This window comes from Alosa alosa, chromosome 14 (genome assembly GCF_017589495.1).
Source record: "Alosa alosa isolate M-15738 ecotype Scorff River chromosome 14, AALO_Geno_1.1, whole genome shotgun sequence".
Taxonomy (NCBI): domain Eukaryota; kingdom Metazoa; phylum Chordata; class Actinopteri; order Clupeiformes; family Clupeidae; genus Alosa; species Alosa alosa.
This window is the reverse complement of record NC_063202.1, coordinates 20,740,191-20,754,263: the sequence shown is the minus strand read 5'-3', so window position 1 is coordinate 20,754,263 and position 14,073 is coordinate 20,740,191. Positions and strand designations below refer to the sequence as shown.

Sequence of the window (14,073 nt, the reverse complement as noted above, 5' to 3'; positions counted from 1 at the left end):
CATGGGCGTTTTTTAACACATGCATTTAAAGGGGCACAGATGCGTGCCATTATTTCGCCAGGCCAAAAGAAGCTGTTTTTGTACGGCAAGGCGGGTTAACCTAATCAATCATGTTGACTAGTTTATGTTAAGGAAATTCATAAACCATATGGTACGAGGATGCTGGCAATCTTTTTGTTGCCAGCCTTAGGCCCTAACCTTATTGTGACAATTGTTTCTTTTTTTTCTCCGAGGGGGAGTGACCGGGAGGGAGTTGGAGAGTACCATTTGCCCCAATTGTCCCTAATTGGTCCTCGGCCACTTAACGCAGAGAATGTGTTAACAAGTCTGAAAGGGAAAACGAGTTAAATGGTATGAGAACTGTTTTTCCCTTTCAATGGGCACGTTTTACCTTCAAAGGCAACAATGCATCTCTTGCTAAAGTCACTTGTGCTGACACAGAGTCTACAGGAGGACTGTAGGCCCAACGCTCCTCTGGATATAGTGAAACCACCTGGAAAATTGGTTCATTCATTATGACTATTTTTGTACTGAAAATGAATAGTCTAGAGATCAAACCGATAAGATGTGCAGATGTATTGGACACAGTCATTTATATCACGCCAAGAAACGTCGTGAAATATCATATACCCTTTATTTACATAAATGATGATTAAATAGAACGTTACAATAACTTTAGCGCATATGCATTGTAATTGAATTTATACACAATCTCATCATGAAAAAACTTGAAGACATGTTTTACAGATTTTATTTGTTTTACCTGTATTATTGACTACCCTGAATTTCGGGTCATATAATTTAAGGATTCTGTAATTTCACGTTTGGAATTTTGTTGATGAATATTTCCATGGTTGATCCAAAAATGTCTTATTTTGGGATCTCTCATGTCTTTGTCAACCGTATAAATATATAAATTTATCAACGAAATTTTGGGTTGAAAATTACATTTGGCAGATATGTTTCTTTAGCAGCTATAACATAATGCTTGAATGGTATAAGGAAACAATTGCACAACTTTCCCCCCGAATCATATAGCGAAATAAACTTAAAATGTACATACACATGTTGCAGTCTTGATCCTGTACCATAACCACTAAGTATCTTTCACATCCTATCGAAAGAAATGTATTCCTCAAATAATGTCTTCAAGGTGAAAGTTCAACATCCTTGTAGCTTTTACCATCCTTTTAATAAATTATGAAGCACAGAGAGAAAATTCCCTTTCGTTTTTCAAGTTCTCCGGTGGAGTAAACGTCCGTGCAAAAGTTGTGATGAAAAAGGCCCTTGCTTAAAATTCGGCCAAACTCAATCGTCCACCTCGATTTCTTCATCCTCTTCTGAGAATTCGTCCGTAGTTTGGCCTCTGGATGAAGACGGGGACTGAGGAAAGGCTCGGTGGCCTTGCGAAGACGGGGAAATGCTGGGCGAGATGGCCCCAGAACTACTCTGGGGATCGTCAATGTCATCCATGTTCACCAGTTTCTGCAGAGTTTGCGGAGGGATTTTCTTTAAGGACTCCACGTCTGCCTTCATCTCTTCCAAGTCCCGTTTGAGCTTCGCTCGTCTATTCTGAAACCAGGTGATGACCTGTGCGTTGGTCAGGCCCAGTTGCTGAGCTATCTGGTCTCTATCGGCTGGTGACAAGTATTTCTGGTACAAAAAGCGCTTCTCCAGTTCGTAGATTTGGTGGTTGGTGAAAGCGGTGCGAGATTTCCGTCTCTTTTTGGAAGCCTGTCGTTGTCCAAAGGCGTTCAGATGCTCTCGACCTAAACAAAGACATACACACAGGAACACATGAGTTCATGTGAAAAAATAAGGACAAGGCGAGCTAACTGGCACCCAAACAACGCAGGAAGAACCAAAATCCATGCACATTCAATTCTGTCTATCAAGACAGGCTACAGGCCTCGAAGTTTGCATGCAGCTGCAAAACAGCTGTTAGACTTTCATGAGGACAGAAAAACATCACTGCAACACGATTATATTGGGTTAGATAGTAGGTCAGAGATCTTCAAACAACCATGTAGGCTACAGACGTTTCTTATAATATTTGTAATGTACCATAACAGGCCATGAACCTTTGTAGGTTATGGCTTGCCGCCTGCAAGCGCAGGGGCAATGACACATTGATGACAGCTTCACCATAATATGGTAGTAGAATTGTAAGCATATAACGTTTCTCAACATTCCTTATCAACATTAATTGAAAAGTAGAAATTCTTAAACAATTAATTTAAAAAGTAGGCCTAGCCTATGATGCCAGTTTTGGTTTATGTCATTATTAGGACATTCCACACCTAGCCGATACATTAATGTATAACCATTTAAGGAATTCACACAATAACATTATTACAACATCAGTTTACAACAACATCACATACGATTGATAACTGTTGTAAATGAAACTATAGCATGATTAACATCAATTTATGTCGCACAAGTTGTGCTTCCTCATAAAATGTCTGATGTTTACAGTGTAGAGGCTACTTTAGCTCTAGTATACAGAACAAAATAGTTAAGAACCTTAATACACCGGGGGGCTTTCAACCACAATAAAGTGCAAAAGGTAGTGTAACATCAAGAAATATAACACTATTCATGCGTTAACGTAGAGATAATACTTCACCTTCTGCTGTTTGTATAAGGCTGACTTCCAGACCTTTAAATGTTTTGCTGGCTAGTTCCTCCAGAGCGCATAACGGGGAAGAGGGAGTGGTAATACCGTTCCTAGCTGCAGTCGAGCCGGTCACTTTCTCCAGGACTCGGGGTGGACATTGACTTGCTACGGATTTCTTCACAGACGGTTTGTTCAAAATATCCTCAATACTGAAGGGGGTGAGAGGTTTGTTCGAGTTTGCCGGAGGTGGGAGTTGGTCCAAAGGACCCCGTCTCCTCTCCTCGCCGCTGGACTGCAACACAGATCCTGCCTTCATGTCTTTACTAGAGGTCATCGCAGTCCCAGGAAAATTATTTTAGCAAATGTTAGGCTATAGCATTCAACTGTTCGAATAAACGGCTAATGGTATTGCCTTTATTCATAAAAAAAACTTATTTGCAGGTCTCTTCAGCTGAATTCTTCGATCTTCTTTTGCCTAAAATGTTTGTCTAGAATCACCATGCTTCAAACGTGGGCTGCGCTTTCACAGGCACACGGTTTGTATTCCCCTTAAGAAAGTCCAAGTTCTTCTGAGGAACTCCATGAAGATCTTAAGGACGTATATCGGTACTGGCCACTGGTCGATTCGCTGCGAGGAATAAGCTGTCTCAAGGAAACAAGAACGAGCAAGCAACTGCTAACGAGTTATTGTTGATTGGGCGAAGTTCAATTAGAGAAACACTACACTACTTACTGACCCGCTGCTCAGTCTTAAAGGGCCAGTCATCATAATTAATTGGTCGCGGGAATAGGAGGAGTTACCCAGCAGTGTTGCCGAAGTTTTAAGGGGGTGAGTTAGCTCGAAATGTTTTCGCATCCTCTGTCTCACTGCCACTTATGGAGACCACGTGTTCCACGTACAGCCCTCACTGAAAAGGGAGAGTTACTGCTCATAGCGCGAATATCAGTGGCATTCCCCTGGCTTAATTAGCGCAGATTACAAACGCCCAATAAGTGCCACTGCAGATGGGGAGGTGATATGAGTGGGATCAGGCTAACAGCTCAAGTAGCATGAGAGGACAAAATAAGATCTCAAAAATCCAAACAACAGCAACATTTAAACGCCTGTTTTAATGAGCATGGACAAAGTCCGTCTGTTGGTATTTCTAGTGAGATGTTTTTATAAAGGACTGGGCAGTGGAGGCAGTTTAATATGACATATCTTTCTACATTATATTATTATTATTATTTTATTATTATTATGTATTACTATGTTACTATGCTACTAGTCATTATAAGACTAGTCCATAGATTATTTAATCATTTAAACAACACATGTTGTCTTGATCTTGTTTTGATTGAAGCTGAAAATAATGCAGTATGAGTATAATCTGGGCTATTTGATCGATAGTAGTGGGCAGTAGAGAGAGGGCAACCTTGAACTGCAAACCGGACCGACTGGTGTGCATTGATTATAGTCCCATTCCTCCATATCGCTGCATTAAAGAGGCAGAGGCAGAAGCTGGATGTGATTAGTAGGCGTTCGAGAGATTACGGACCAGTTTTGAGCTGTGCACAACAGTGCAGCGCCATAAAGTCTCATACAAGTAGCTACGTGGTAAATATGAAGTCATGACAATGTTTCGGTCTTCTTGCATCTGATGCGCCGGACGTTTGCAGGTATAGGCTGCCGAGTAGGAGCGCTGTGCCGGCGCGCAATTATCATGGTGCTGATTTCAGCACCTAGGTTGAAATGGATCACGCAAAATGTGATGATGGAGGTCGGAGAGACAGTAACGATCTTCACAAATAAATTAATAAGCAATAACAAAGAGAGAAAAAGAAAAAAAAGAAATGATTGGAGTCAGTCAAGAGGCAAAGGTAAGAAAACACATTTAAGCGTTTCCTATTTCGTTCCTTTCGCAAAGAATCGATTAGTCACTTCAAACCCCTACGGGCACTACTGCAATATTTCAGTTGCCATAAATACATGCATGCAGAGTATAGAATTCATGTAGGCTAAATATTAGGAAATTGTCGAGGCTATAGGCTACTGTACCTGTATAGTGCATAATTAAACTTGTCACACAATAATACTACTAATAAAAAAAAGCATTGATGTATTTTTCTGAATAACTTATGTATGCCTTTTTATAGGTATTTATTTATATTCATTTTTTGTGTGTTACAAAACGCAGGAAGCTTAAGAAAACAATTATTGGATATTTTATTGCTAAAGTGCCTTGTACAGTCAAAATGTGTTATGTCTTTATATAAATTGTATTTCAAGATCAGATATAGGATGTTGCAGAAAAGAGTCGTGGTCTATGTGCTTTATTCGATCTCAGCACATGGTTTATGAATAATTTGGAAATATACAGAAGGCTACATCTCATTCGGATAGTTAAATAGCTCATGCTGAGCTATTTAGTCTACTTGATAGACTATAGATATTTGATTATGCTTTGAGTTTCCATAATTGATTTGACTTATAGACGCTCGTCAAGCAATATCATATGGACAGAGATCTCTCTGGAACATTGCATTGTCTACCATATGGTGACATTCGTGTAGGGACAACACCACACTAGGCTTCAGAGATGGCAATGTATCGTGCAGAAATCACCAAGAAAACACATATTATTGAACAAAGATGACATTTGTTTAAGGATGCTGTTGCCTAAAATACTAGACATGTGAACGAGGAAAATTGATGAAGAATATAAATGATGCAACTTTATATTGAGAGCAACTGGGTAGGCCTACGAAAGAATACGTTTGTCTGCCCTATAAATACAAGCTAATTGTGCCTGATAATCTTTTAAATAATATAAATAAATGATGCCATTCTTGTGAATAAATAGTCAGTGATAGTTTAAGACCGTGTGGCCCTTATGATAGGCTATGTTCTGCACTTTTGATGCTGTGTCATTTTTATAGGCTATGTCAATTTCTGTTTTAGTTTTATACCCACGTATTTTCTGCGTCGTTTAACCTTTAGGCTGTGTAAACGACTTATAGTAGGCTACTATAAACAGGGGCACTGGCACAACCATACCCAGATGCTTGTACTGTTTTGATTGTCGCTTCACTTTACTCATGTCAAGGAGCAACAACATCTCATGCAGTTTTTTCTACAGTTGCTTACAACCAATTAATAGCGCGATTATTAGCCATATTCAAGCAGTGTAAAATAGCCTAATATTTACAGGAAGTGGACTTTGAAATAAATGGATAATCAAAATTGAACACGATCAATTGTTGTCGGTATTCAAGCAAAGATATGTTTATGATAGTGAATAACTACGCTATCATTACCTAATACAACATCGAGCCATGCGAATGATGTCCTCTAAGCGCCAACAATAGTATTTCACACGGTTCCCTCGAGAGAGCGGGACAGTCACCGAGGCATGCCTCCACGGAATAGACACGGAGTTAGATTTCTCTCAAATGCGGCAAGTAGGCTATTAGTTCTAAAGATAAATCCACAGACATCTACTCTCGAAACATAAATGATCTTAAAGGCTTTAAGTGGAACCGTGCTAATTCGAAAGGTTTTCTTTGGCCTAATTTAAACGTTAATTAGAAACAGAACACCTGACATCATCAATCATCAAGTCTAGGGGGAGCCGCCTGTATTTTTCACATGGCTCCATCTCCTATTTGTCCACTGTACCACTGTAGTGCGCGCGCGCGTTTGTGCGTGTGTGTGTGTGTGGTGCATCTTTCGTGTGCGTGCGAACGCGTGCACGTGTGTGCGTGTGTGTGTGTGTGTGAGAGAGAGAGAGAGAGAGAGAAAGAGAGATACATAGTTATTAGTACACTGATCTTATGTAGCAGAATGCATGTAAGAACATGAAGGCCTGTGTGAAGTGAAATAAGAAAATATATTTTATATCCATATAGATGTAAAACAGGGACATAAATACAATTGTTTACGGTTGTTGTATGACTGAAATCTATATAAACAGATAACAAATAATTTCCCTAACGCTACTCCTCATTTGCGCAGGTATAGCCGTTGGCCTTAAGGCCATGCAACAGCATGTCTTTAACAGAAAATAAGCATACTGGTGAACTTGACACTGACGAGGCATTTTAACCCATACACGAGTATTCACGTGCTCTTCAGTTCTAAAATAGGTGGTTTCAGCGTCATCATTCTATTTTCTACCTATAGCCTAATGAGGCTCTACCTAAATGTGTGTGATGCAAATTATTCCTGCGCATAACACATAACACATGCACATACACATTCTTTGGCTTTATGAAATCCAATTTAGTCTCTAAAAATTTACCCAGTTTACATAAATAAACACATGTCATAACAGTCAAACTCTCATAAAACAGGGGCTCAATTCTGACGTATTTCCATTAAGCGCTCCTTGGTCAGTGGAGGCTGAACACCGTGCTGAACACCGTGCGGACACCAGGTCTCATCGGGCCACCTGGCTACCCAGTAGCCCATAATATTGATGCACGAAAACATTTATGCAAGTCAAGGTTATGATACAACTGACTGTATTTAACTGTTGCAGTTAAACCAGATGACCATATTTTTTTGCTTTTCTTTTGTTTAAAAAAATACGTTTTACAACTAAACAATAATATTGTTTCCTACTGTTGATTCATGGCAAAAAAGGGGTTTGGGTTTTCTGTGTGCGAACGAGCTGTGTGCTCTGAGCTCTCTATCTCTGTGTGTGTGTGTGTGTGTGTGTGTGTCTGTGTGTGTGTGAGAGAGAGAGGGGGGGGGGTGTAGAATGAGAGATATGAAAAGGCGTGGCTCATTATTGGGATGCAATGCACCTAATGGCTAGTTCATCATTTGAGAGCATTCCAGATTATGAGGCCGTCTGTTTAACCACACCACACAAGTCAATGTAAGGTTTAAATTAATATATTGCAGAGAAATCGCAAACAACACATGGGCTACTGCCATAACACTCTGGAGGTCAATGAAAGGTGATTGATGAAAAACAAAGTTCTTAGTTTTTAATTGGTGAGCTCGGAAATATTTGAAATATATATCATGTAATCAGTTAAATAAAATTATTTATTTTTTTATTTTATTTAAATTGATTGTTTTCTTTCTGTGAATATTTTGCAAAATGTATTAATGGCTGCCACATATAGATTTGAATCCTATATAATACTGTATTTTAAATTAATAAATGTATCGTACACCTTTTGTTTTTACCTATTCAATTATGCTGTGAAATAATGCGTATACAGAGTAGAAATACCCTGTAATTGTAATTGTTACAACTGCGCTATTAGATCCGTCAGCTCTGTATTGACTAGTTGAAGGCTGAAGTCAATTTACTGCTTGTTCAATCGAAAGGTTATTATTTGTCAAATCAGCATGCATCGGGAATTCATTATGGGTAATTTTGTGTGCGCGCACGTGCGCGGAGAGTAGGGTCATCTACATCAGTTGTCATTTCCTTTGATTAGGTCACCGCTGGAGAGTCCTTAAGAGACATCCCAACCAAACACACACGTCCCCTGCTTACACAAGGGTGCACATTTCTGAGAGTATGGAGTAAATAGCAAAGGCCCCTCGACGTCTCCCAAAGACACTTGAAAAACATCAATCAAAGTGTTGACTTAACACGCTGTTTGACAATGCAAGCTGATTTTGACAGTGTCATGTTCCACAGTAGGCTATTTATCACCTGTAGAATTCTTCTGCCCTGGGAGGACAAATGTTTCAGTTCAGGGTAGCCTACCTATGGAGTGTCATAAACACAGTGAACCAAACGGCCACTCTGTCCTCTCACTTCGATAGAATTCGTTTGCTCCTGTGGACCACAGAGCTCCGGTCCCCTCGGGTGCGTTGTTTCCCGGTGCTAACGCTCCGCTGGGGTCCGTTTAAGATCTTAAAAGAGAGGGCGAGTGCCGGGTCCACGTCCCTTAGGCGGTGTCTGACAGAGATAGGAGAAGTAAACGAACGAATAGCGTTACGTGTACAGGTAGCTTTAGTCAAGATTTAATCCAAATTGAATGTTGTTGGTATCAGCAACACGCACACACCCGCGCGCGTGCTCAAGAACACACATGGACACATATTGGAATATCTGCACACATTTCTATAAGCTTACATGGGTTTAAATAACAAGTGATCAAGCTATTTTCCTTCTACTGGGTTGGTAAATAAACTAAATTAATGCAAAGATTTAGTCTACATGTAGGCTAGCCTATATAATCGCATCATATAGCTATACTACTACTACTATACTACTACTACTACTACTACTAATAATAATAATAATAATAATAATAATAACAATTATTAGTAGTAGTATTGTTATTATTATTAGTAGTAGTAGTATTATTAAGGTATGTATTCAAATGGTAGTTGTGAAGTTGCTATGAATTACAGCAAAGGAATGAAAAATAAATAGAATAAAATAATTTGAAGTTAATGTCATATAGATTATTTTTTCTTTACATCTGTGCTCTTCCTCCTTCTAGCGATAACAAGACATATAGTTTGGATGTTGTGTGCATGAAGCATGGAGTGTTTTTTTCTCCACTCTTGTTTGAGGTTTTCATTACATGTACTTGGGACTTCAAAGATAGAAAAATATAAGGGTGGATTATAAGGGTGCGTGCACACACACATATTAGGGTGGATTATAAGGGTGCATGCACACACACACACACACACACACACACACACGTGCCAAAGATAATTTTTGGGGGAGGGGGGCATTTTCCATTATGCACTTTAAGTTCAAGTAAAACTCAGGCCTTATGGCAATGTGAAATATTACTGTTAATAATTATAATGTATAAGTTATATAGGTGTAAATGTTACATGCCTTCTCTCTCACACACATAAACACTGACTGTCTGACACTTAGTTACACACACACACACACACACACACACTGCACACCACACGTACACACACCACGTACCACGCACCACATACGCGTACACCAAATACCACATGCACGCACACTCACACACAGGCGCAAACACGCACACACAAACACACACACACACACACACACACACACACACACACACACACACACACACACACACACACACACACACACACATACACAAACACACCACACGTACACACACCACGTACCACGCAACACATACACGTACACCAAATACCACATCATGCAAGCACACACACACACACACACACACACTCACACACACACATACACATACACACACACACACACACACACACACACACACACACACACACACACACACACAGACGCACATACACCCACACACACACACACACACACGCACACAGACACAGAGATAGCACTGGAGGAGTTGCTTTCCAGAGGAAAGTCGTGATGGATGTTTGCTTTTGAACGTGGCGTCATCAGAGCCGTAGTGAAGGAGTGGTTGTGCTCTGATCAAAGTGATGAGGCACGATAGGCCACCACCACACACTCAGCTGGGGAGAGGCAGTCACAAGCTCCCCTTACCCAGGAACGTGCACAGGGGAAACATAAAGACACAAATGGATGGCAAGAGCTTTTTGGACTGATTTGGGGATGGTTTAGTAGACACTAGATGCTAAGATAGATAATGTGATTTAATGTTGTGAGTGCTTATCTGACTTTCTATTTGTGATGGAGTGTGGTGCCAGCGTCAAATGTACAAGATGCTCTTCAAAATAAACAAGATGGATTATTTTTGTGTCTGCTTTTTTCTTTTCTATTTGACTATAACATTACAAATAAAAGATTTGAAATGAGGAGAATTGAAATGTACCGGTATACAGTTTATTTGTTTTGCATTTGCAACACATATTTACTGTAATACTGTGTTTTGTTTACTGTGTTTTGCAGGACATGCTTCACCTAGTGTTTTTCAGTGTTGCAGTTGCAATACACATTACAAACCATCACGCTTTGGTAAAGCTTAGAAGACCTTGCAATAACCACAGAAGAAGTTTTTTACCGGGTCTAATGCAGAGTGCAGCCTGTAGCATGGCTTATGAAGATAAATCTTTACGCAAGTTCACCATGTTCCATGGGAATCTCAGCTGTATCAATCATAGCAATTCTAGCCCCTTCCACATGGGCGCCTGCCTGGGGAGGACCTGGGAGGGGGAAATCCATTTGTGTCCACCATAGTGAGAGGTAATGAAGGCACATCGCTGTAACATTTTACAAGGAGAGAGTAGTCCCCCCTCCCCTTCTCCCTCCCTGAAAATAAAGAAATAAGCCAATGGAAGCCACCTTTGTGGAGAGGTGTAGTGTGTAGCAGAGGCGACCTGGCGTGTAGCCCCCCCCCCCCCCCCCCTCCCCGCATGCGGATTTGATTAAGCTGTGATCAGTGCCTTGCCCTCGCTCAGCTCTCCTGCGCCACTTCGCTCTCAAAGCCCAAATGAGGAAATAGCTTGTCTGGCCGCTGACAGAGCCTCGGTTGCTCCGTAAAAGATAAATGACCCAAAGTATTAAAGTTTAACACTTTGACAAAACCCACCTGATCTGGGGGATTAATGCAATGAAAAATCCATCTGTGAAGGAGTCCGAAGAGAATAATGACCCAGTTCTCCGAAGGTCAAATAATACTTAGGATAAGTACATATGCAGCATGGAGTGTTACATTTTCCCAAGGTATAGATTTAGTAAATACACAACTCGTATAAACAAGGTATATATTTAGTAAATACACAACTCATGTAAATACAGTCAAGCCCGTATCTTCCGTCTCATGTTGAACCTCTGACCCAACACATGCATATGAATACATACACACACGTAGACACAGGGGTGTCGGGGGTAAAACCACTACTGATTATAGGGGCCCAAGGGGTGAGAGGGCCCTTGAAAAGTGGAATATATTTTATTTTACCTGAGTTGAAGATCATGGAGGCCCATCAGGACTGCCTATGCAGGGGCCCAGGATCTTATGCTACGCCCCTGCGTACACAACACACACACACACACACACACACACACACACACACACACACACACACACACACACACACACACACACACAACATACACATGAAAACTATACACACACAAATATAATTCATATTACAAACATATTTTCATATTTCAGTATAGTTTGCACTGGATTTAGGTTAACATACATTTTTAGACTTATTTGAGAGGGCTCTCTAAATTCAAGTATTTTAGAGCAATGCTAAACTGATGGCCATAGATTTGTGTGCCCCTAAGGCAGATCATAAATAGAGCCCAATTGGAGGTGGCAGATAAATGGTGTTTCCAAGCAGGACGATAAGGAGATTTTTCATAAACATCCCCTCGATAATAGACTGCGCCAAGACTCCATAAGCCCTCTGCTTTTGGATTTAAGTCGAACAGAAAGTATTCCACTCCCTGGAAGTAAGTAATCTTCTGTAGGAAAACGATAATCTCCCTGGTGAAGGATTCCTCATTTCTGACACGAAGGATCCTCAGCATTGTCTGTACACAGCACAAAGGGTTGCTTTTGCTCCAAACACACTGCCCTAACACACAGTCTCTGCTTTGTGTGTAGGAGCTGAGAGATCACACAGTAAAAACCATCAGCACCAGTGAAATACAGGCTACTGGTGGCTAAAGTAAACACATTTGCTAAGCAAAGCAAAGCAACAACAAAATAACCTTTGGTCTTTCATAAATCACACAGGTCGCCAAACACCTTGATGTGGTGATATACGAGCCCATTCTGGGTCTAATTATCCCCTGGTCTAAATGGTATTTGTACCTTTGGTTGTTCAGTGTAAATCAAAGCCAGGGAAAATCAATTAAATGGAAGAAAGAAAGAAAAATAGAAGAAAAAATAAATATAATACGCAGGGATAATGACACTGTGAAAATGTTACCCGAGCTGTCCACCAATAGAGGAGTTTCTTATTTATTGGTCCCTCTAAACTCAAGTGTACTAACATATACTAATATATGAGGAAGAGAGGGATTTTTTAAATTAATAAAGTGTTAAGTACATGGTGCCAAAGCACGCCTCATTTCCAAAGCACTCATAACTATGGCTAAAGGTATAGCACTAAAAATAAACATTTGAATAAGTGTACATGTGTGGTTTGGTATTTTATCTATGAGTAGCCTCATCACACCCCAGTTCCCTCCCTAATCACTGACATGACTGGCCAATGAAGAGAAGTGTTTTATGCTAATTCATGTCAAAGGTGCACACACGATTACCAGCCCATTTATTAGAGGCAAATAACAGCCTGTAATGACATTAAATCCATCTGGGGAGAATGTTCTGCAGAAGTGTGTGTTTTCAAGCGCTCGTCATGTTTATCTAATTTCCCCCACGTTATTTATACCTTCCTTTAGTAAATGCGCACGAGCAGAGAAATCCAGACAACAAAGAGAGAAAGAAGGAAAAAAGAGGAAAATGGTGGAAAAACACAAATCTGAGGGGAGGGGAAATACGGATGAAGACTGTGTCCTGCTCCACCATAACTTACATTGTCACTGCGCTCCATAAATATCAGAAATAGGCTACCACTCAGTTCCAATCACAAGCAGTGGAGCAGTGAGTGTGTGTGTGTATTTGTGTATGACGTATGTGCACGTGTGTGTGTGTGTGTCTCTGTGTGTGTGTGTGTGTGTGTGTGTGAATGTGTGTGTGTGTGTGTGTGTGTGTGTGTGTGTGTGTGTGTGTGTGTGTCAGTATGCCAGAGCTTAGACAAGGCCAGACAGAATCCTCAGTCTGGGGAGAGCAGGAGGACTTTGTTGCACTGGGTCCATAATAATAATAATGAAAATAATAATTAAAATAATAATAATAATAATAATAATAATAATAATAATAATAATAATATTATTATTATTATTATGATAATAACCATCATCATATGTATATCTGAAGATTATTATTATTATTATTATTATTATTATTATTATTATGTATCAGCTGAGAACCTGTGTGAGCAAATTTTGCGCATTATGATGCAAAGTAATCGTAAATATTTTTTTCACATTTTTTCTAGAACATTTTTTCGGCGTGGGAATGGTGAGATGAAAATGTCTTCATGAGTTTTTGACAGTTGTTTTGGTGAAAGAGAAGATAAATAATAGCGAGTGACAATGCTGGAGGACATGTTAAATCTGCGCTGTAAATCTGTAAGACAACAAGACTCTTTTCAGAGTTTCTTGGCAGAGTAATACATATACGGCATTGGGGGTGAGTCCTGTTAAAATGTGTCATAAGATCAGAGTGGGTGAATTGCGCAGGAGTTCATCATGAAGCCAACATCGCCCAGTTAACCGTGAGGACAACTTTACAGTTGGAATACCTGTCACCTCAGACATCTTGTTCAGTTTTATTTTCATTTCGTAGTGTCTCCCCCACAGGCCCTCCCAGTTTTGAGTATGTGGCCCAGACCGCTCCATAAGTTACTGGTGGTGACATGATTGCCTTTACCGCATTGCAGAAACATGCAAACCTCTGGGCGGTTCAAGAGAGGTATAAAAGACCAAGAGTCAAGCATCACT

At 40.2% G+C, this 14,073-nt stretch overlaps 1 protein-coding gene across 1 annotated transcript; it reads right to left on the bottom strand.

Annotated features, from left to right (window-relative positions):
• Positions 1 to 615: 615 nt before the first annotated feature.
• On the bottom strand, positions 616 to 3,428 carry lbx2 (ladybird homeobox 2). Its single transcript, XM_048263266.1, has 2 exons — positions 2,630 to 3,428; positions 616 to 1,769 (listed from the first exon to the last, which is right to left on the bottom strand). The coding sequence occupies exons 1-2, from the start codon at positions 2,952 to 2,954 to the stop codon at positions 1,309 to 1,311; spliced, it is 786 nt and encodes a 261-aa protein (XP_048119223.1). The 5' UTR covers positions 2,955 to 3,428; the 3' UTR covers positions 616 to 1,308.
• Between the last annotated feature and the right edge of the window lie 10,645 nt (positions 3,429 to 14,073).

Coding starts and splice junctions, on each gene's coding strand:
- lbx2 (XM_048263266.1), bottom strand. CDS start 2,954: ATGACCTCTAGTAAAGACATGAAGGCAGGATCTGTGTTGCAGTCCAGC. Junction 1,770..2,629: donor CCTTATACAAACAGCAGAAG/GTGAAGTATTAT, acceptor GTCTTTGTTTAG/GTCGAGAGCATCTGAACGCC.